This window comes from Carassius gibelio, chromosome B7 (genome assembly GCF_023724105.1).
Source record: "Carassius gibelio isolate Cgi1373 ecotype wild population from Czech Republic chromosome B7, carGib1.2-hapl.c, whole genome shotgun sequence".
Lineage (NCBI taxonomy): Eukaryota > Metazoa > Chordata > Actinopteri > Cypriniformes > Cyprinidae > Carassius > Carassius gibelio.
In genome coordinates, this window is record NC_068402.1 from 29,944,746 (window position 1) to 29,968,361 (window position 23,616).

Genomic DNA, 23,616 nt, shown 5'->3' on the forward strand with positions numbered 1-23,616 from the left:
GCATTAGATCTGGCTTTTGTTCACACAGCGCTCGTCCCGGGTTGAAACCAGCAATGTTACTAGGTCCTCGACCTGGGTTCAATGCCGGAATCATTCCCGGGATGTGTTTGCATTCACACAGAAGGAAACCCGGCAATGTTCCGGCAATACGCCGGGTCCAACGTGCAGTGTGAAAGGGGCTTCAGATTGCTAGATATGAGAACACTTCAGCACTTGCTACACTCCAGAGTCCCAAGATGGGCATGGCGCTATGGTGACCATCAAGTCACCATCACACAGATGTGTCACTGCCTATTCACCCCCTGATCGGACCTTGCTTTTCTATGGGCCAAGTGCCCTTAGAACAAGTGTCATGGCATATCGTTGTCATGACAGATGCCTCCAATATGGGTTTGGCCGCTACGTGCAATGGGCAGGCAGTTTCGGGGTTCCTCGACTGCTTTGGCACATCAACTGTCTGGAGTTGCTGACAGTGCATCTTGCCCTGTGGCAGTTTCGGCCACTGCTGCTGGACAAGCACATGTTGGTCCACACAGACAACACTGTGGCTGTTTCATACATGAACCGACAGGGCGGTCTCATGGATAGTAACACCGAACCGTACTATTCCTTGTGTCCTTCTGCACCTGAACGAACAAATACAAATCAAAGTTTAAACATGCAAACAGAAAACGTTGTGAAAGAGCTGAATTCAGCACTCGTGCACAATGTTCTGGGTGCACGCAGAAGAGAAGAATTTGCCTCTTCTTGCTCTTGTACCGACAAAATTGTAAGAATACCCGTCTTGGAGAATACCCTGAAAATTTTTTATAAATGTTGGTTATGTCTTAAGTGAAAGTAAACAGTGGAGAAAGAAAACTGGATATGTATCATTATAATGGATGCTTTGTCTTTTAAAGTGATCACACCTAATTTACTAGCTGGTGAAATGTTAATCCAAGAAAAAGAAAGAAAATCACTCAATGCTCTTGACTAAATTACTTTGTAGTTTTAACAAAGATTATTATTATTGACCCTCTAACTTTAGCACTTTACTATTCTAATTATATTCTTAAAATAAAAATCTAACTACCTTTCTAATCTTTTTTTGTATTCTATTTTCTTTTAATTTATTATACAATTATAAAAAAAATTATATCAAAAAATTGATAGCCTGAATGCACTGTAAGTTGCTTTGGATAAAAGCGTCTGCTAAATGCATACATTTTATTTAATTTTGATTTAATAAAAATAAGCCCTTGCTACGTGTACTGCTTTTAAGCTAACTGAGACTTGTTATAGCGCTTTTGTTGTTTTTGATTACTTCAGTTGTCCTCATTTGTAAGTCACTTTGGATAAAATCATCTGCTAAATGATTAAATGTAATAATTCCACAGCCAAACCAAAAATTATTTAGACACCAGATCTATTTTTTTTTTTACTACTGGGTGCTGTTCACGATAGAAGTGAGTATAACAAAATGTGACATTATACCCCCAAATTCTTCATACAGTGGATTACCGGTAAAAATCTATAAAAAAAATGTTTTATTGCTTATGTGATTGGTAATTGGTCAACAAAGTATAGATAGCTGTGTAAATAGTCATACTAACGGTTGTCTGAATTTTTGGTTGATTGTAATCCATTATATACCTTTCTATCAAAGTTATCAGACATTATCAAAATTAATTTGTTCTCACACATTTTAACTCACAATTCGTGTCCTATTTTATTACAATTTTCTAAACTATATCAGTCATGGGGTACACAGACAAGAGAGAGAAGGATAACTTTCCAAACAGGCGTTATTTAAACAACATCATCATTAAGGCAATGGATGATCAGATTAGCATATTAGATAGACCAGGAGGAAGTTCAGAAAGGTGAGGAGCCACACACATGTTTACAGGACTTGATGAAGAGGTAAACACTTTCCTTTCTTGTAGGAAGAGCACACGACTGTTGGGGATGTAGACAGAGCTAATGACTGGGGAACTGGACATTGGAGATCGGAGACTTGGGGTTGCAAACAAACAGCAGGTAAGTTGAGTTCAGGTGAGTACAAATCCATGGCGAATATCTGGAAGTCTTAGACATGACTAAACAAACTGTGTGTTTGTGGTGAGTCTTTTTAACCGGAGCAGGTGGAATCAGAGACAGCTGGTGATCGTGATTAGATGATGGATGACAATGAGCAAGTGAGAAGCAGGAGGGATGATAGGAAATTAAGTTCATACTAGCTGACAGAACTGGTGACCATGACAATACCAAATTAAAAATTATAATCTGAGAAATGTTGAAGTTGTCTGAATTAACTTTGGTTTGAAATATTTAATTTTTACAGTGAAGTCAATGCAGTGCTATTATAGATTTTATAATTCCGTTTCTGTACCTGGACACCTACAAACTTGAATAAAAAAATAAAAATCGGTAACATTTCTATGAAGCCCGTATTTATAATATATATATATATATATGATTGATGCAGTAATTAAAGCAAAAGGATCTCCTACCAAATATTAATTACTTGTACAGTAAATTAACTTATATTCAAGAAGGCCAGAAGGCTTAGTCTTATGAAGTATTCTTATAGTGAATTTGGTGGGTTTTTGTTAAATGTGAGCCAGAATCATCACAATTAAAAGAACGAAAGACTTCTTTAGTCTGTGTGCAATTAATTTATTTAATACACAAGTTGTTGATTTGCCCAGGCTGTATTTTCTGAGCGTTATTACCCATGTTTGTTTTCTAGTGTATTGACCTTGGACTTGTCGGGTCTCGGGGATAATCACCTGCCTTTTGGGATTGTGTGTGTGTGTGTGTTTGGATGGTTTGACAGCTCACTGAATCTGCCTGTTTGAGTTTTCCCCGCCCTTCTTGTTTCTCCATTGTTTACCTTAATTGATCGCCACTTGTTATCTAAGTTCTTCTATATTGTTCCCTTTTATAATTCCCTGTGTTTTTTTGTCTGTTGTCAGACTGTTGTTACCCGTACCAATAGCTCCGATCTACTAGCTGGTGTGTGTACTCACCTTGTCGTGTCTTGTCCTCAGGCTCCAATGTCTTAAGCTGTTTTCTCTGCCTCCTGTTCTCGCAAACACAGAGCTCCTAGAAGCTTCCAGCTGTCAGTCCTCTGGTCTCGGCTGTCATACGAGCTATACTGTGGAAAGTTACTCATCTGCTTTGATTCATCTGCTTCGACTTCTCATCCCCTCACTCGGGTGCCAGCATTCCTCAACCTTACGAGCTAAACTGTGGAACATCTCATATCATCGTCTCATCTGGGTTAATAAAGCACAGTGTAAACCCGCAACTTAATCCAGCCTGTTTCTCCTGACAGGACTGTTTCTCGATTCCCTGATGTTCTCTTCCTGCCCTGACTCAGATTGCCTTTTCTGAAATCTATCTGTCTGCTGCCTGCCCTGATCTCTCGCCTGGTTAAGGTTCTGTCTAAGACTTGTCTCCATTGTTCTGCCTGTCTGACCCTGTATTATCTGACTATTCTCAATAAAACTGCAAATGGATCTAACACCTACTGATGTGACACAACAGACAACTTTGCCACATAGCGGTCCAATGCAGATCATGTACCTATTTACAAAACTCTCTGCTCAGGTGTCTCAGCTCTCCCTGCACCAACACCAGTTAAACCGACTCCCCACACTAACCGAGGATCTGGTAAGAGCATTGCAAGTCTATCACCACCTGTTCCTAGCAACCAACTCATAGTTCTGACACCCCTAGTCAGCCCACGATTTGCTTTCCCTGAGAGATTCAATGGAGAACCCGCTAAATGCAAGGGCTTTCACTTCAGTCTTCCAGCAACCATTGCTATGTCCCACAGATTCCAGCCACATTGCTTTCATTTGTTCACTGCTGACTGGGAAAGCATTGGATTGGGCTACTGCTGTATGCACCACTGACGGTTTGTCCTTCTCTACCTTCAAAACCTTTCTCCAAACTTTCCACAAGGTTTTCTAACACCCAGCTGAGGGGAGAGGCATGGGTGACCGGTTATTAAACCTGACTCAAGGAAGGAGGCCGGCAGCTGAGTACGCTTTGTCATTCTTCACTCTTGCGGCCTAGACTGTGTGGGTTGAGGACATATTAAGGCTCTTGTTTCGGAGAGGAATGAATGCAGAGCTTAAGTCGGAATTGGCCTGTTGAGATTTACGTGAGTGAGTTTGAGTTTGAGCTCATCAATCTGGCCATTCAAATTGATAATTTGATCCATTCTCGAATTTCAGCTCCACCAAACATGCCTCGCTCCACCAATGAAGCCACCAGTGTAGCTGAACCCATGCAATTGGGATACACTCACCTCACATCTGAAGAATGGGAACACCATATGTAGAATCAACTGTGTCTCTACTGTGCAGGCGGGTCACCTGAAAATCTCCTGCCCAGTTCGACCATCATCTAGTACCAGAATGTTGAGTGCAAAGACTCACATTACAACCTCCATATCAAGCATAAACTTACCTGTTAAAATCATTGTCAATGATGTTGCAATTACCACCACCACTCTCTTAGACTCAGGAGCAGCGGGTAACTTTCTTCACCTCTAGTAGGCACTACAAGTACTTGGTTTTGCCCTTTGGCCTAGCAAAGAGTCCATCAGTATTCCAATCTTTCATGACATATTCAAGGACATGCTCTACAGATGGGTAATCATATACATAGATGACATCCTGAACTCCTGGCCATGAAACTAGCACTGGAGGAATGATGACATTGGCTGGAAGGAACAACTCAGTATCTTAACCGATCACAAGAACCTGGAGTATCTACGTACATTCAGCTAAACATCTCAATCCCAGACAGGCCAGGTGGGCACTATTCTTCATGAGATTTCGATTCTCTGTCACATACAGGTCAGGTACAAAGAACACCAGGATCCACCCATTGTCGATTGCCCTGAGGGTCTCACTTATGATCCCAAGCTCCTACGACAACGACTACTCTCACAAGTTCATGGTATGCCCAGTTCAGGTCACTCAGGAATCACTGCCACAATACACTTGCTAAAGAATTGATACTGGTGGTACACTATGCTAGCCGACACCACTAGGTTCATCTAAGACTGTATCACCTGTCACACATCCAAGACACCCAGAGAGCTTCCAGCCATTCTGCTAAATCCTCTGCCTATGCCACTACGACCTTGGTCTCATATGAGCAATTCCTCAATGACTTGCCCAATTCCCAAGGTAACACCACCATAATCACAATCATGGATAGATTCTCCAAAGCATGTCGTCTAATCCCTTCACCCAAGCTCCCCACAGCCTTTTCCCACCTTTATGGTCTACCTGAGGTCAACTGAACATCTGAATCAGGGGGTGATCTGATTCTTCAGGTCTTACTGTCAGCACCATCAAGCAAACTGGAGCAGATATTTATTCTGGGCAGAATATACACAAAACTCATTTGTGAAACCCGCCACTGGCATGACCCCATTCAAATATATATATAACCTTTATTTAAACAGGAAAAGTCCCATTGAGACAGAGTCTCTTTTACAAGGGAGTCCTATATAACACGTTCAATCATAAGTTGCAAGGCAATAAATCACAATATAAAATACAAAGTAGATTTACACAAAATGTACATAATATTTAAAAGAATACAGAGCTATACAGAATATAGTTTAAAATATGTAAACAAACGAAATAGGGGCTAAAAGTCAATATCCACCCAACATTAATTAAAACAATTACACATGTCCATTCACATATCAGATATTCTATTTTTAAAAGCAGCTAAGGAATTTAGAGCACCAATCTTAAGTCTAGACTAGACTTAAGTCTAGAGTTCATTCCAGGACAAAGGACCATAATAAGACAGACCCCTCTTTCCTACATCTGTCCTCATTCTTGGTACCTTAAAAAGTAGTACATAACTAGATCTTAATTGATATGTACTTTGGGTACAATTTTAAGCAAATATGAGAGGGAAAAATACCTAAAATCGCTTTATAAATAAAAATGTGCCAATGTCGCATCCTGCGCGATTTAACTGATGGCCAATTTACCCTATTGTTTAAGATGCAATGATTTTTCTGATAGCGAGCATTTGTAATCAACCTGAGAGCCGCATGATAAAGAGGATCTAGTATTGACAAAGTAGATGGACAAGAAAATATATATCTAATCTATCTATCTAAATAATCTATCTGAGACAGGAATAGTCCTGCAACCGGTCTTGGTCCAGGGTGTCAAATGCATTCTGGATTTTTCAACCACCATAGTTTCCCTGGTTTGGCGAACCCACCGACCTACCCTCAGTCACGGACTGGTTGCAACATACAGAGGAGGTCTGGTATTGAACTCATACTCACCTACTTCATGCTGTCATACAACAGAAGCAGCAAGCCAATCGACATCCCTGTCCAGAGTTCACCCTGGGCCAATGGGTATGGCCGAATACCATGTAAAAAGCTTAGCCCCAGGTATGTGGGTCCCTTCAGATTTCTAGACAAATATCTCCAGTGTCCTTCCGTTTCGAACTGCCCTCTAATTATCGCATCTCTCCTACTTTCCATGTTTCACTGCTGAAACCCGCTGATGGTCTGAGAGGAGAGCTTGAGGAGGGAACCAGGCCACAGACCCCCCTGCCTATCCTGGTTGATGTCGAGGAGGCATTTCAAGTGCACAAGTTGCTGGATTCCAGACGCAGGGGTGGCACCCTTCAGTATTTGATCGATTGGGAGGGGTACAGCCAAGAGGAATGATCCTGGGTCAGCTCTAAGGATATCCCATCCGGAAAAGTAGGCTCCCCAACCTATTGGAAGACCCCGGCATCACCTGCTTTCTCACATCTGGAGCCGCTCGCAGGAAAGGGGTTCTGTTACAGAGGAGGTTCCCGTACCGCCTCTTCACCACCAGAGGGAACCGTCCCCTGAATGTTAACAAACTCTGATTTGAACTCCAATTCATATCATCCCTCATACCTGTGACTGATCACTCACACCACACCTGACTACATTCACAGATCACTCTGCACCTCATTTACAGCCCCCCCCCCCAACCTACACACATATAAGCAGTCACCAAATGCTCAGTCACTCCAAAGTGTTGATTTGCCCTGGCTGTCTTTTCTGAGCGTTATTACCCATGTTTGTTATCTGGTGTTTTAACCTTGGACTGTTTCTCGATTCCCTGATTGTTCTCTGCCTTCCCCCACTTGGATCACCTTCTTTGAACTCTGTTTGTCTGCTGCTTGCCCTGATCTCTCGCCTGGTTAAGGTTCTGTCTAAGCCTTGTATCCATTGTTCTGCCTTGCCAGTATCTGACCCTGTATTGACTATTCTCATTAAAGCTGCAAATGGATCTAACGCCTTCTGATGTGTGACAACAACATGGACTATTTTATCGGTGTTCTTACTATATTTTTGTGGCCCTGCATTTTGGTTGATCGGATCACAAGTGGACAATGCTAAATACAGGTGTAAACAGGGTGTGAAATCAATGTTTTGAGCTTGTCCTCTTTCAACCACTTCCAGAGGTACAATTCATTCGACCTGATTGCTTTCATGGAGTAGATGCTGATGTGGTTGAATGCATTCAAGCTGCCAAAAAAATCACTTATCTCTGCCTACTTACCTAATATATGTGGGCACGTAAATCACAGCAGAATCAGTAGTATAATTTTCTGATAACACAAAAAAGAAACCACAGTACGAGCAGACATAATATTAGTCCATGATAACTTTATCCCTCCCGATTGTGTTTGGACACTGACAGAGGGATCTGCCCATTTACCCTCCTCTTGAGGTAATCAGCACCACAGGGGGTAATCTGGATGAAAGTGGACAGAAGAGATGGATTAAAGTAAAGTTTTAAACTTTGAATAAAGTGGCCAACAATTAAATATGTAATATCAGCAAAAGTTTCCTTAGTCACAGGTTCTGTTCATGTAACCCATTGTTGATTAGTTTTGTTTATGTTTATGTCTATGTTCAAGTTCAAGTCTTTTCAAGCTTTTTCTGTATCTGTATATGTTTTTTTTTTTTTTTTTTTTTTTTTATAAATAAAACTGCATTCGGCTTAGCAATCCAAAATATCTTTCATGGATAACCTTTACAGGTTCATTCTACCCTTGAATAAGTCTGTGACCCACATTGGCTATCCCAGTCAAAAAAGCCAGGAGGTACCACTGCCTGTGAGAAGGATTTTAGACATTTGACTCAAATTCCCCCTGATATAGCCCACCAGTAGATACTAAAGATACTTAATGGCCTCATTTCAGCCCCTAAGACCACATCACAGACCCCAAAACAACTAGCAAAGATTGAAGCCCAGACACCCATTAAGTAGACTTCTGCTCCTGTACTTTTTTCCCGTCTTTTGTTCTTGATCTCAGTGGGTGCTTAAAGTCAACATTCAGTAAAAATAATTAACTAAGTATATTGAAAGAGGTTGCTGAATAAATAACTTTATGCTGACATTGAGGAAAATATACTTAGAAGGGCATGAATATGGAAAAACATGCTTGTTTTATTTGGGACAATTAATATATTAAATTAATATACAAATGGACAGAAAAAACTGATTTTACAATACGGCTTCTGATAAATTAATTTTTAGTCTGTATTCCTGTTAAAATAAGTCACATTTAGAGATTTACTTCAATTAACAAAACCAGTAACAAAGTAATTCATGTGTGTCAGATATATTTATACTTCTAAGGGTCAAATCAGTGAAAAATAGCTTATTGTGTCATTGCATAGAGCTACTATGCAGTCTGAGTCTATATTTAGAAGCAGCACAACTGGAGTGGGTTTGGGAAAGCCGTGCCTATGAAAATGATAAGGCCAGGGAGGAGACACATATTTCAAGGATTATAAATTCCTGTCACACGGACACACACACACATAAAGGCACATTCCTTGTCAGACAGGAGACATCACATCGATTGCAGCTGCTTCTCATAGACATTGTGCCTCTCTGCCTTAAAGCTTGAATATAAGCACTAAATGCATGCAAACTCACAACTGAAACCTGTGAGGTGTGGCTTTTATTAGTTTTTAGGTATTTTGTCGATTGATTATAGATATACAGTGTGTGTGTTGTGTGTGTGTGAACCTGGTATTTCCTATTATATAGGGACCAAATGTCCCACATGTATAGTAAAAGCAGTAATAGGAATTCCAGTGAAAATAACAAACTCATAAATCATACAAAATGAAGTTTTTTGAAAATCTAATAATGCAAAACAAGTTTTGTGTGAGAGTTAGGGTAAGGGAATAAAAAATACAGTTTTGTACAGCATAAAAAAATAAACATTACGCCTATGGAATGTCCCAGTAAAACATTAAAAAATGTGTGTGTATGTGTGCGTGCGTGTGTGTGTGTGTGTGTGTGTGCATGTCACTGATTCATACATGTTGCTGTCAGACACATGAGAAGAGGCAGTGCCGTAGATGGGGTTTGCAGGGTGCAGCCCCGGTGCAGGTTGTACCAGCAAGCCCTGTTTGAAGTTGTTTAATTTGGATGTTTTTTCAAGTTTGTAGGTGTCCAGGTACATAAACCGAATAATCAAATGTAAAATAGCTCTTCAATGTAAAACAAAATATACAGCCAAACCAAAATGTATTCAGACACCTTCAACATTTCTTACATTATCACAGTTTATTTACTATAGTTTAGAAATCAGTAATAAAAAAAAAGAAGAACTCTTATGACAAGAGTTAAACTGTGTAAGAACAAATTCCACTTGTCAGCTAACTTTGATAGAAAGATATGTAATGGATTACAATCAACCAAAACTTCAGACAAATGTTAGGATAATAATATTCTATCTATACTTTATGAAAAATTACTAAGCAATGCTTAATTATGTTAAGTCAATGGTGTAAAATGGTTGCAGCAATTAAATAAAAAAAGTGTCTGAATAATATTTGGTCCCAAATGTAATTTTTTATTTTATTTATTTATTTATTTATTTTTATTTCACTGATAGTCTACAGTATGAAGATTTTTGGGGTATTATATGTCACAGTTCACTTTATTTTGCTATACTAATTTATAATCATAAATGAACTATAGTGTCCTGCACCCACTAGTAAAACAATATAAACAATTATATCTGGTGACTGAATAATTTTTGGTTTGACTGTGGATTAATTCTTGTTAAAACTAATTAATACTAAAAAATTAAAATTAAAATTAAAATTAAAATTAAAGTAATTCAGTCAAGAGCCGTGAGTGATTTTCTTTTTCATTTTTTTGGATTAACATTAAGGATACCGACAGAAGAGCTAGTAAATTGGGCGAGGTCACTTTAAAAGACAATGCATCCATTATAATGATACACATCCGATTTCTTTCTCAACTTTTTCACTTAAGAATTTTTTTTTTTTTATCGGTACAAAACCAAGGAGATGCAGATTCAGTGTTTAAGTGCTTTGAGACATGTCTCTGCGTGAGTCCTAAACACCATAACACAGAGGGTGCTAAATTGAGCTCTTCACATCTTTTTCTGTTTGTTTAGACTGCGATTTGTATTTGTTCATTCAGGTGCTGGAGGACGCGGACTTCCTGAGTTAGAGCTCGGTTCGGTGTTGCTGTCCTTGAAATGCGGCTCTCTGCGCTCTGAGAGTGCCAGGGTTAGACTGTCTTCCTTTTAAAAATTTCATTTATAAAAAAAAAAAAAAAAAAAAAAAATACTCAAATGTGTGGGCCTTTGGGCTTTGCTCCAACCCCATGAAAATAATTGTAAAAATAAATAGATAAATAAATAAAAAAAATCCTCCCATTATATCAAATGTTCTTCCCTGACATATATAAGAGTAAATGTAGATGAAATGGAGTCCTGTGCTTATATGCTTCCACTGAAGTTTCATAATAGACTTCAACTATATCTAAAGCTGTTATAAGGTATGCCAACTACAAAAAAGTATGAAAAGTCATGTTTTTATATAAATTAATTTTAGTAGAAACATGGAAGATGATGATTGCATGGAACATTACGGAGAACTTAAATATTTTGATACCTCTAACTAAGCAAGATCACTTTATAGTAACACAGATAACTGTATATGCTGTAGTTGTGAAGCAGTGCATGTTGCTTTCACAGTTTCTATTTTTGAGCTTGCATATTTTGAGACTGTTAGCTCACATTCTTGCTAGCATTCATATTATTATTTTTTGTTTAGTATTATGATTCTGATCATATTTAAGTCCAAAGAGGGTTGAGCAGTATATAATAATGAGATAAGCAGTTTAACATTGAGATAAGACTGAAAAGTTTGCAGTGGTTCCTTGACTGAAACTTTGATTCAAGGGGAAATTGTACTGCTTTCCTTCCTTCTTTTTTGTTTATCCTCAAAAATGCAATAATAATATAAACCCTAATAGTGCCTTTGTAAGGGTATTTCTATACATATTGTAAGCTGACAATATTTGCAGTTTTCTTATTTAAAAACTCAATGAAATAGCTTTATAAGCAAAGTTGTAATTTTTTGTGCCCTTTGAATTGGTGGAAGGTATTAGGAAGGATACTTTCTCGAGACTTTGTCTATCTAGTATTGGACCAACATTTTTATTTGCCCTGTGAGCGAGATATGTGATAAGTATTTTTGATCTGTTTCACATTCACATAAAAAAAAAAAAAAAAAAAAAAAAAAAAAAAAAAAAAAAGATTTACAATTTATGTGCTCCTGCTTAAGTATGTATGGCCTCAAAGCTATAACAAACATGGACTAAAATCTGCAAAACTCAAATTATGATTTAATATTGCCATTTGTAAAGACATTAAGCACCTACACAAAGTTAAACATATTTAAAAATATTAATAATAATAAAAAAAAAATTTTTTTAAGGCCCCTGAAATTTCAGTTAGACAGCTCAATTAGTTAAAGTGGTGTGACAATAAATTTTCATTGATTGAACATTGAAAATAATTAGTGTCTGGGGTTACATTGAAAATATATGTGATCCAGGTTTAATCAAAAAGAACATGAAATCTCCTCAGGAATTACTATAGCCATAGTAGTACACAGCAGTACTTGCATCAGACAGTACACTTGAGATTAGGTTGGACCCCTGCAAAGGTACATGGGGGACCCCATAAGCAAGGCATTGCTCAAACTCCCCTTCATCCACCATTTCACTAGATCCTTGATTCTGAGCTGCTGCAGGGGCCTGTGAGTTTGGCTCAGAAATGTCGTGCTTATATGTGTGACAGTCAACAGGAAGTGACAATTCCCCATGCTTCAACTGAGAGTTAGAATTATAATGGTCATCTAAAGTTGAAGGACAGTTCAGGTAATCAGGAGGCTTGACTTGGTGAGAAAAATAGCTTTTGTTAATGATGGTGTGAGATATCGGGTGGGTGAGGGACTTAAAATGAGTACCAGAACTGTGACTAGTTTGTGGTTTGGTACTCTCATTAAGAGTTTGATGAGGGTGAGGATTATTTATTAGATTAAACTGTGTATTGCTGGAATTGTGTAAGTTAGGATTGGTGTGTGTGTTGATGTTGCAGTGAGTAATGCTGTGAAAATGTGTGTTTGTGAGTGATTTCATGTTAGTATGACCATGCATGTTGCTGAGAGTGTTTGTGTTTTCCTGAAAGTGGTGCTCTTGGATGTTATGGTAGCTGTATACTGACTGATGGTGATTGTCCTGAAGATGGGCAAAAAAATCAGTCATCCCAGCGTCCATAGGAGAGGGGTCAGGTGTAGGCAAGCTGTAGGGCTCAAACAAAGTCTGCGTCTCACAATATGGAGGCAGCCTAGCTTGGGGCAGTTCTGAATATCCAACACTCATGCCCTCCATGCCCAGAGAGTTCTGAGCATCACCCTCCCCATGAAGCACAAAGCTGGAGTCCAGTCGTTTATTTCGTTTCACCTTTTTACGACGCCGTGGCCGATATTTGTAGTTTGGGTGGTCTTGCATATGTTTCACTCTGAGACGTTCCGCCTCCTCAACAAATGGACGTTTGTCCACTAGTAGTAAAGATTTCCATGACTTACCTACAAATAATATGAAAGGGAATATATAATAAATTATTAAATGAAATTACCACATTCGAGAGGCTGAACATTTTCACAAACATCAATAACAATTCTGAAAAACATTGTGGACTGCACACTGAACATTTTACATAGTAATATCTGACAATATGCTTGATATTTAAGCATAATATCTATGGATGAATATATCTGATTCATTCTAATTTATTTGATTTATTCTAATCCAGAATCTGTGTATATAATAGTTCCTTATTACACTTAATGATAAATACATTCATGCTACCTGCAAATACAATTATTATAAAGCAACAATGGACAAAATATAAATAAAACATTTAAGAGCAATACAAATGTTTCTGTTAAATCATAATATGAATATAAATTGCATTAAAGAATCACATTCTAAAGCTAAATGTCAACTTTGCTGTGTGGTTCACTGTCAGCATTGCTTATTCACTTATAATTGCTTTAACTTCTATAACTTTATAGATTTTAGACATTTTATCATAGACACATTCATAGTTTTAAAACGTACTAAAATGATGTAAGTAATATTACTAAAACTTACTAAACCTGTAAGTAATATCAAACGTCGTTTTTTTTACACTTCGACAAAGCTGTAGGCTGAATGAAAATATGGCATTAGCGATGCAATGATTCTACTTTTGTATCACACTGGGACAATGACTTCCATATGTAATGCGTCTGCTTTAAGTCGAGTTCGCCAATATGGATATTTCACACATTATTATCATTATTATTATTTTATTCAAACAGTGTTTATAAACTTGATTTATAGAATTGATGATTTATTAACAATGTTTCTTTTGATTTGAATAAATATGTTCTAATAAGAAGCTGTTTAATTAATCTATATCTTTTAAACATTTTACATATGCAAAACATATTTAAAAAAGCGAAAATAAAAGATAAGGTACACTTTATTACTATTATTATTATTATTTTTTTATCTCTACTCACCAAGCATTTTACTCAGCTCCGCATTGTGCAGATCTGGGTTTTGTTGCGCAAGCCTCTTGCGTTCATCTTTCGCCCACACCATAAATGCGTTCATCGGCCTGCGGATGCGCGGCTCGCTCTTTCCGCGCCCGGGACCCGCTGAAGTACATGCCTCGTGTTTTGCCTTCGTGTCGGAAAGCGGACTGAGCGGGTCCACCCACGCGCACTGCCTCATTTCAGACATCAGGACTGAGCTGGTACCTCGGGTCTGGCTTGGGTCGTCACTGGCGTAACCCGCATCGGGACTGCTCATCTCCTGCACGCACCGGGTGCGTATCCTTGGTAATCACTGATGAAAGTAGACTGTAGCCTCTGGTTGGCCTAATCAGCTTATCCTTAAATGTTATTTGCTCAGTTTCCCTTCTCTAAACGCATACAGTATATTCAACAGTAAGGTCAGACGTGCATAGCGAGTTTCGGGGAGCTTTAAACTCAGCAGCCACCAATCGCGACACGGGTGGGCGGACCGCGCCGTGTAAGGTGTGAAAGAATCCTTCTTCAGAGCGTTTCGCCTCACGGGAGACAAGACTGGAAACATTTTGCTTTTCGGGAGGTCAGCTTTAATAATAAAAGAAAATAAGGATGATAGGACATATCTGTTGCCTCATGTAAAATATAATGAAGTTATGGTTCCGACCCAGTTTATCCCCAAACTACATTGCTTGTGTAGCATTTAATATATCTTTTAGTTACTGCAGCATTTGGGATGAAATGTATTTTCTTAGGCGGTTTATACTACAAACTACTATGTTTATAAAGAAAGACATTTAAATAAATAGCTACAAGCACGCGTTTTTTTTTTTTTTTTTTTTGTTTTTTTTTTGCACAAGAAATAATATCCATCTCTAAGATATTAGAGAGGGCTTTAAAAAGAGGGCTTCTAATATTTTAGAAATAAATACTTTGAAATGGCAGTTTTTTCTCTTCTTCTTCTTTTTGGTTGGTTGGCACGTATTAAGGTTTAAATGTTATACAGATATACAGTATACGCAAAGTTTGGTTAAGGATTAATATCCTGCCAGCAGATGTAGCCGACCTAAATTTGCAAACAGTAGTAGTAATAAAGGATTGTCACGCGCTGATAATAGCATGCCAACTGCGCAAGAAGAGAAAGGTGTTACTCTGTATTGTATGCAGTGTATTATGTTAAATGTACTTTCAGTTTCTCACACCATTGAATTAAGTTGTAGTGAGCTTTTACCATTAGTGTTTTTTGGAGGACTGGCTCTAATATAGTACAATGTAGCTAATGTAAAGTCTTCTTAAAAATCTTTAGTTTAAAATTAACAAGAGAAACTGTAAAGTGTTTTACTTTGACATCTGTAATGCAATTTATCGTAATAATAAATTCATTAAATTAATTACACTATTTAATAAAATGTATATAATATTGGGACAATACAAAGGGATCACTGTGGTAAAGGCTTTGATCTCATAGCTTATTGCTTTAATAGACACTGTAAAAATATGCATGTAAATTGAAAATGTTCATGTTTTGAGAACTAAAAAGTCCCTTACTGCTAATGTGCAGTGTTACAGGAGCAATTGGGAACTTTACTAAAACCACATCCTGTTTTAGCTTACCTTGATTTGAATTTTTACTCTCTAACTCTTAATGTTAGTTTGGCTACATGTTTGTATGCTTACAGGAGAACATTTTATTTTAAGCTTTTTAGTGTGTGAGAGCAGCACATTTGCTAAAGAATCAAAACTCTAGATTAACCAAGACACAAAATCACTGTTCTGCCTAGCATACACATAAAACATCAACTTACCCCACCTTATCATACACATAAAAGCAACGATGTATTTTGACTGCATTCTGGCATAGAGCCAATGCCCTCCATACTGGCACTGTAATATATCATCTATTTCACATCTGAAGAACCATTGGACCACATTTGTGTCTTTGTGTAATGGTGAGTGCGAACACATATACACCTTCCGTCTGACTCATGTAAAGTCCCCGGCACTCAGAAGCCAATGCTATTGTGTAATTCCCCACAATGGCTTGCCTGGCGACAGTATGTGTGTATATTCATGAGTGTAAGCCTATGTGTGGATCTGTCTGTGAGAGAGAGGATGTGTATGTCTGAAGGCAGACAGTATGTGCTCCTACGCCAAGGACAGGAAGCAGTGTGTGGAGGACAGGAAATGCAGGCTGAAGCACTAGTCTAGATAAGGCTGAGAGACCTCTCCCATACACACACACACACACACACACACACATATGTACGTATCTAAATGGGGACATTTTTATACACTTAAACTGTTTTAATATACAGCCAGTTATAAATACTAACACATTTTTTTTTCCAATGAAAAAAATTAACTTAAATTATGTAAATTTGACAATATGTTTGTCAGACAGTTTTGTGTTTAGCTCAATGCTGGGTACACATTTGTTCCCAAAATATGGTTAAAAAGGTGCACACACCCATACACCCACCCCTCACTTCACCCCAGACTCCCTTGTGCCTTACTGGTGCCTCACATACATGTTAACACTCTAAAAAAAGGTAGACGGAATCAGTAGGGACAGACAAATGTACTGAGGTCTGGGAAGGCAAGGGTCAGAGCCAGTAGGGCAGGCAGAACCATTGAAAATGTGCAGATCTTTACTTTGGAAAACCTTGGAAAATTGTTAGATCGTAGTAAGAATGACCGATTTGACAAGTGATGGGGGAAGGACTGTGACGAAGTTCAGGGCAATGTGTGACCAAGCATGGGAGGGGATTAGGAGGGAGGCTTGTTGGGACATTCATTCTGGGCACAAAATGAGCAGGCTACAACAAACTGATGGACTTCCTCAACAATAGAAGGCCACAAAACCCCCTGGCAGATGGATACCATCATCCTCCTCAATCCTGGATGGCAATCCTCCTCTGGGCATCTCAAGCCATCCAAAGGGCCATCCATAACCAGCACCTTGATGTCCCAAATGACAGTCGCCACCACCTGTTATGGCCAGATAATTGACATGAAGTCACTGAGGACCAGGAGAAGTGCCTATTACAAGATTAAAAGCACAGTAAAGGAGACAATGCAGAACATAAGACATCATCATCCAGGACTTGCTTGAAGACATTCCAAAGATCATGGAGATATCCACCACTTTCTCCTCTTGTGGAACAGAAAGTACAGAGCCAGGATACACAGCAACACCTACACAATACTCATGACATAAATGACTCCAGGACCACATAGGGTCCAATATATTTTATTTGCTGGCACATGAAATAAAAAATGATGAATATACATTTTGCCTGGATGTGGCCGATTCTATTAGTCAAGTCAAGTCAAGTCTGCTTTATTGTCAATTCTTCCACATGTACAGTACATACATACAGAGAATAGAAATTGTGTTACTCTAAGACCCTTGGTGCATACAGATACAGTAACACTAACAGTAAAACATTAAATACAGATCAAAATATACAAATAGGCAATGTAAAAAGAAAGATAAGTAAAGCAGCAGTAATCTGATTAAAGTGTCAAAAATCTCAGAGAGCAGTTCTTTATTTAACCCTCTGGAGTCTAAGGGTATTTTTGGGGCCTGGAGAAGTTTTGTCATGCCCTGACATTTGTGCTTTTTTCAGTTTCTTATAAATATCTAAATGGGTAAAGTCTAATCTCACTGTAATCAGCACAAACTGGGCTATAATAATATGTGATATGCATGTATGTACATGATTGTATTTTTGAGAAAAAAAAAATGTTATGCGTGGTTAGTGAAAAACTAAAAATGTTAAAACATGTGAATAAGGCAAAAAAAAACACATAAAGAACAATGGTTCCCGGGATTTTTGAGAACTGGAGCTTGTAGCCTATAATTTTTCTTTCTAAATTATGTGAAAATCATCTTGTTTACTCACTCACAGAAAACAATATATTGATTTAAATTTTCTAAGACACTTTTTGTTGGTAAAAGTAATATGCGAGTAGGCGTCAACTATCATGAATATCATTGTGATTTACACCTGAGAAGACAAAGGCCTGCATAATAATAATGAGCAGCATAATGAGCCTTTCAGTCAGCTGTGTCACTGAGAGGGAAGAGTTACAAGAAAGAATGTGAGGACAAAATAAATCTATATAATTTTATGTTTGTAGTTTATTTAGAATATATTGAATTATCCCACAACATAATTTAATATCCACTTGGGGGAGCAGTTAAACAGTTTATAAGAACAATCAAAGCTGACTTTCAAACTTAATTTTTGCATCATTACTCCAGTCACACAATCCTTCAGAAATCCTTTTAACAATCTTATTTTCTACAACAAAAAAAAGGCTCCAGGAAAGAACTAAATTCAGTTCGCAGTTTACTCAATACAGTAGACGTGTCCACCAAAGCATTTGTTGTTGTTGTTGTTGTTGTTTTGAATGCGAGCACAGCATTTTATTTAAATGGCAGGAGTGTTAAAAGTGCTACGTTTTTAGGCAGCTATCCAATCACAGTGGAGGAGGGGTGGGACTAATATAGACCAGAAGTAGATGCACTGGACTTTGGTGTTACAGCTCTGCCTCTATTTAGTTATTATGAGATGAGTCTAGTTAAACTGCATAGGTTCATGTTCTGTCAAGGATTCAGGATGAGTGTTGAGCAATGAAACTTGAACATGGGCAGCACAGTTAAAATGGTGCATTGCCAAACAATTAACCACCCTAAAGGCCAGGTCTACCATGTCATCAAACTGTGTCACACGCTCATGTAGATACCAAGTTCTGGCTTTCATCTGTGAGCCCACGCATGAAATAATCCTATTGTTCAGTCACATTAAGTGGTGTGCATTCACAAACTGAGCTGTCCCCCTGGTGGAGAAAATCCAGATGTTGTACTACCACCATTGTATACTATACACTGATCAGTTGAACACCTTGATTGGGCCTGTATACACCAAGCCTACTTCAAAGAAGTAGCGGTGATGAAAGTCAAGAGTTTTTCACGCCGCACTGTCACGGTTCATGAATGTATTGTTTCCTGCTTGTCTTGTTATGTCACGCTGATTGTTTGATGTGGGCGTTACCGCTGATCATTAGTAATCAGCGGCAGCTGCACCTATTTACCAACTGCCTACTTAATGCCCTGTATTTCGTGTCTTGTTTGTCAGATCGTTTTTTGAGGTCCTTCGTGATTCATGTCTGGTGTCATCCTGCTCTGCATTCATTCTCCTGGTTCTGTTCCGGTTTTATGTTTTGTGGATTACATCGTCATCACTTGGATCTTTCTTCATTCCTCACCAACGCACTCAACTCACCACCTCACCCGCTACCATCGATGTCCCTGCGCCACTCGCCATCTACTGAAGCCTTTCTCATTTTAACCAATAAATATCATTACTTGCATTATTGCTTCCTGTCTTCTGTACCCTGACATGCACCTGCTGCATTTTGACCCAAAAATTGTGCTTAAATATAAAACACAGACTACAGCCGACTGCAAACTTTAACTTGGATTCTGTGCCTCAGGGCCGGTACTACCTATAGGCAGAGCAGGTAATTGACAAGGACCTCTGCCTTTGAGGAGGGGCCTCCATAATCGGAACATCCACTATACGCTAGTCCACCAGTCAAGTAGGGCAGCAAAAAAATACTAGCCTTGTTGTTTATAGGATATAGTTAAATTGCTAATCATCTGCAATTAAACTGATTAATGTTTCCATTTCAAAGCATCAAAAATAATCAAATTAGCTAACAAGAGTATCAAGAGCTCATTCAAATACTGAAGTGCTAAACCATTCAGGGATTTATAAGTAATAAGCAATATTTTAAAATCTATACGATGTTTGATAGGGAGCCAGTACAGTGTTGACCGGGCTAATATGGTCATACTTCCTGTTTCTAGTAAGAACTCTTGCTGCTGCATTTTGGACTAGATGTAGTTTGTTTATTAAGCATGCAGAACAATCACCCAATAAAGCATTACAATAATCTAATCATGAGGTCATAAATGCATGGATTAACATTTATGCATTAGACATTGAGAGCATAGGCCGTAATTTAGATATATTTTTGAGATGGAAAAATTTAGTTTTACAAATGCTAGAAACGTGGCTTTCTAAGGAAAGTTTGCTATGAAATAGCACACCTAGGTTCCTAACTGATGACGAAGAATTGACAGAGCAGCCATCAAGACTTGGACAGTGTTCTAGGTTATTACATGCAGAGTTTTTAGGTCCTATAATTAACACCTCTGTTTTTTCAGAATTTAGCAGTAAGAAATTACTCATCCAGTTTTTTATATCGACTATGAATTGCATTAGTTTTTCAAATTGGTGTGTTTCACAGGGCCACGAAGAAATATAAAGCTGAGTATCATCAGCATAACAGTAAAGCTAACACCATGTTTCCTGATGATATCTCCCAAGGGTAACATGTAAAGTGTGAAGAGTAACACCCCTAGTACTGAGCCTTGAGGTACTCCATACTGCACTTGTGATCGATATGATGCCTCTTAATTCACTGCTACGAATTGATGATGGTCATATAAGTATGATTTAAACCATGCTAATGCATTTCCATTAATGCCAACAAAGTGTTCAAGTCTATGCAAAAGAATGTTGTGGTCAATAGTGTCGTACGCAGGACTAAGATCCAATAGCACTGATAAAGAGATACAACCATGATCAGATGATAAGAGCAGGTCATTTGTAACTCTATGAAGAGCAGTCTCAGTACTGTGATACGGTCTAAATCCTGACTGGAAATCCTCACAAATACCATTTTTCCCTAAGAAGGAATATAGTTGTGAAGATCCTACCTTTTCCTCATGTCTTGGACAGAAAAGGGAGATTCGAGATCGCTCTATAATTAGCTAGTTCTTTGGGTTCAAGTTGTGTTTTTTTTTTTTTTTTTTTTTTTTTAATGAGACGCTTAATAGCAGCCAGTTTGAAGGTTTTGGGGACATATCCTAATGACAATGATGAATTATTAATAGTCAGAAGATGATCTATGACTACTGGAACCACCTCTTTGAGGAGCTTAGATGGAATAGGGTCTAACGTACATGTTGTTAGTTTAGATGATTTAACAAGTTTATAAAATTCTTCCTGTCCTATTGTAGAGAATGAGTGGAACTGCTCCTCAGGGGATCTATAGTGCACTGTCTGCTGCGATACTGTAGCTGATGGCTGAATGGTTACAATTTTATCCCTAATAATATCAATTTTAGAAGTAAAGTATTTCATAAAGTCATTACTACTGTGATGTTGGGAAATGTCAACACTTGTTGATGCTTTATTTTTCATTAATTTAGCCACTGTATTGAATAAATACCTGGGGATTGTTTGTTTTCTTCTAAAAGAGAAGAAAATAATTGGATCTAGCAGTTCTTAATGCTTTCCTGTAGGATAGGTTACTTTCCAGCTAATCAATACAAAATACCTTTAGTTTTGTTTTCCTCCAGGTGCGCTCCATTTTCCAGGCTGCTCTCTTTAGGGTGCAAGTGTGCTCAGTATACCATGGTGTCAGACTGTTTTCCTTAACCTTCCTTAAGTGTAAATGAGCAACTGTATTTAACATTTTTGAAAAGAGAGAGTCCATAGTTTCTGTTACATCATCAAGTTGTTCTGAAGTTTTGGATATGATAAGGAATTCGGATACATCAGGAAGATTACTTACAAAGCAGTCTTTTGTGGTAGAAGTGATGTTTCTACCACACTTGTAACAAGTAGTAGAATTTAAAATTTTGGCTATATGAAGTTTGCAGAAAACTAAATAATGATCTGAGATATCATCACTTGGCTGCATAATTTCAACACCATCAACATCAATCCCATGTTACAGTATTAAATCTAGAGTATGATTTCAACAATGAATAGGTCCTGAGATGTGTTGACTAACCCCAATAGAGTTCAGAATGTCTATAAATGCTGCATTTTTTTCATTATCAACATGGCTATTTGTCAGGGATCTGGCAAGCCTGGTTCAAACCAATGCACAACACTCACGTTCCCCTGAGTACTAAACAGCCACATCAAGGATCCAATCAAAGCACTATAAAACACTCACCAATACTTCAGTTCTCCGTCAAGCCTCCAACAGGAACAGTCTCTTCGCACTTGTCTCCTGAGTTCCTGACACTTCACTGCTTACCAGACGTAACGTATACTTACCTTTATGTAACACTAACCTGTGTCCTTGTTCTGCTGGCCTCAGGACCAGGATCACCATATCGTTATCTGTGAATCGACAGTCTCTGTAGTCTCCTGTGTATATCCCGAGCTGGTATTGTCTTCGGCCTCTGTGAAGGAAGAGAACATACGGGAGCGATCTGTGACTGTGGCTTTGACACTCCTGAATCAAACATGCTCACCTGTCTATTATCCCATCCCCTGTGTTTATCATACTGCCTGCACTTGAAGACACAAAGTACTCATTGAGCACTTGAAGATGAAGTATTCACCGAGCACTTGCATACTTAAATAGACACTGTACTGAATTCACTCTGTCTCGTGTATATCCTGATAATCACCAGCTATTAAAACTTTATCTGCAGCCAGAACTAACTCAGATGTAAAATCAGCAAACTCTTTAATAAAGTCCAGAGAGGGCTTTTGTTCCCAAGTTCAGACTGGAGAGGGCTTCTGTTCGCGTGTGCAGGCCAGTGAGGGCTGCTATTTCCACATCTGGCCCAGGGAGGGCCTCAGATCCTGGGTTTAGCCCAGAGAGGGCTCCTGTTCCTAAGTTGGGCCCAGTGAAGGCTCCCATTCCTGAGTTTGGCCCAGAGAGGGCTCCCATTCCTGAGAATGGCCCAGAGTGGCCTCCCGTCCCCGAATGCTGCCCAGGGAGGGCTTCTGTTTCTAAGTGTAACCTGTGGATGATTTCTGAGACCAGCCCTGAGCCTGTTCCAGTAGTGGCCTGAGGCCAAGGCCACTGATGTCGTTCCACCATGTTGCTCTGACCTGCCTGTTCCGCCTGTTGCGCCACGGCACCCTGAACTGCCTATGGTTCCTGGAACCGGTACCACCCTGGAGGCTGCCCATCCAGGCGAACACCCTTGACCCATCTGGATGTTAATTGGTGCAAGGAAGCACCTTCCAGGAGGGGGAGGTGATGTTGGACGCATAGATTTGCTTTGTTGTGTTTTCTCCCCATGAGGTTTCCCTCATGTTTGATTGTCATTTGGTTCAGTTGGGTCTTGCTAATTATCCTCATTTATGTTAGTACTTAGTAGTCTGTCCCTTGATTTCTTTGTCTGTTCTTACCAGAATTCTATGTGCTACATGTATGTCCTGCCTATATAAATATTTATTTATTTGTTTGTTAGTTAATTTATTTAGTTTTAGACATAATACACATGTGCATGACATCAATGTTTTCACAAATTCATGTTTTTCTAGTTTACCCAGAGTCTATGACAAATCTGTTTTTTAAAAATTGTTGTGTGCAAACAACCTCTAAATTGTCAGAATACAGTTTTAAATTATTGATTTTAAAATGTTGGTATTTACTTTAAGTATTTTTATTTGTCTACATATTTGCTTTAATAACACTTTAGCAGATGCACTATCATCCGGCTCATGTTAAACTTCTATTTAAATATGTTACAATTTAAAATAAAATGCACATATTTCATAAGGGGGCATCTTCTCACTTTTTATTTTTTATTTTTTAATAATCAAGTCAAGTCACCT

The 23,616-nt window shown here is 38.5% G+C and overlaps 1 protein-coding gene across 1 annotated transcript; it reads right to left on the minus strand.

Annotated features, from left to right (window-relative positions):
- Positions 1–11,263: 11,263 nt before the first annotated feature.
- sox17 (SRY-box transcription factor 17) lies at positions 11,264–14,392 on the minus strand. Its single transcript, XM_052560459.1, has 2 exons — positions 13,940–14,392; positions 11,264–12,958 (listed from the first exon to the last, which is right to left on the minus strand). The coding sequence occupies exons 1-2, from the start codon at positions 14,229–14,231 to the stop codon at positions 11,952–11,954; spliced, it is 1,299 nt and encodes a 432-aa protein (XP_052416419.1). The 5' UTR covers positions 14,232–14,392; the 3' UTR covers positions 11,264–11,951.
- Between the last annotated feature and the right edge of the window lie 9,224 nt (positions 14,393–23,616).

Excerpts from the sequence above, each read along its gene's own strand:
- sox17 (XM_052560459.1), bottom strand. The coding sequence starts at position 14,231 with ATGAGCAGTCCCGATGCGGGTTACGCCAGTGACGACCCAAGCCAGACC. Across the intron at positions 12,959-13,939 it reads GGAGCTGAGTAAAATGCTTG|GTAAGTCATGGAAATCTTTA; the intron begins GTGAGTAGAGAT and ends TATTATTTGTAG.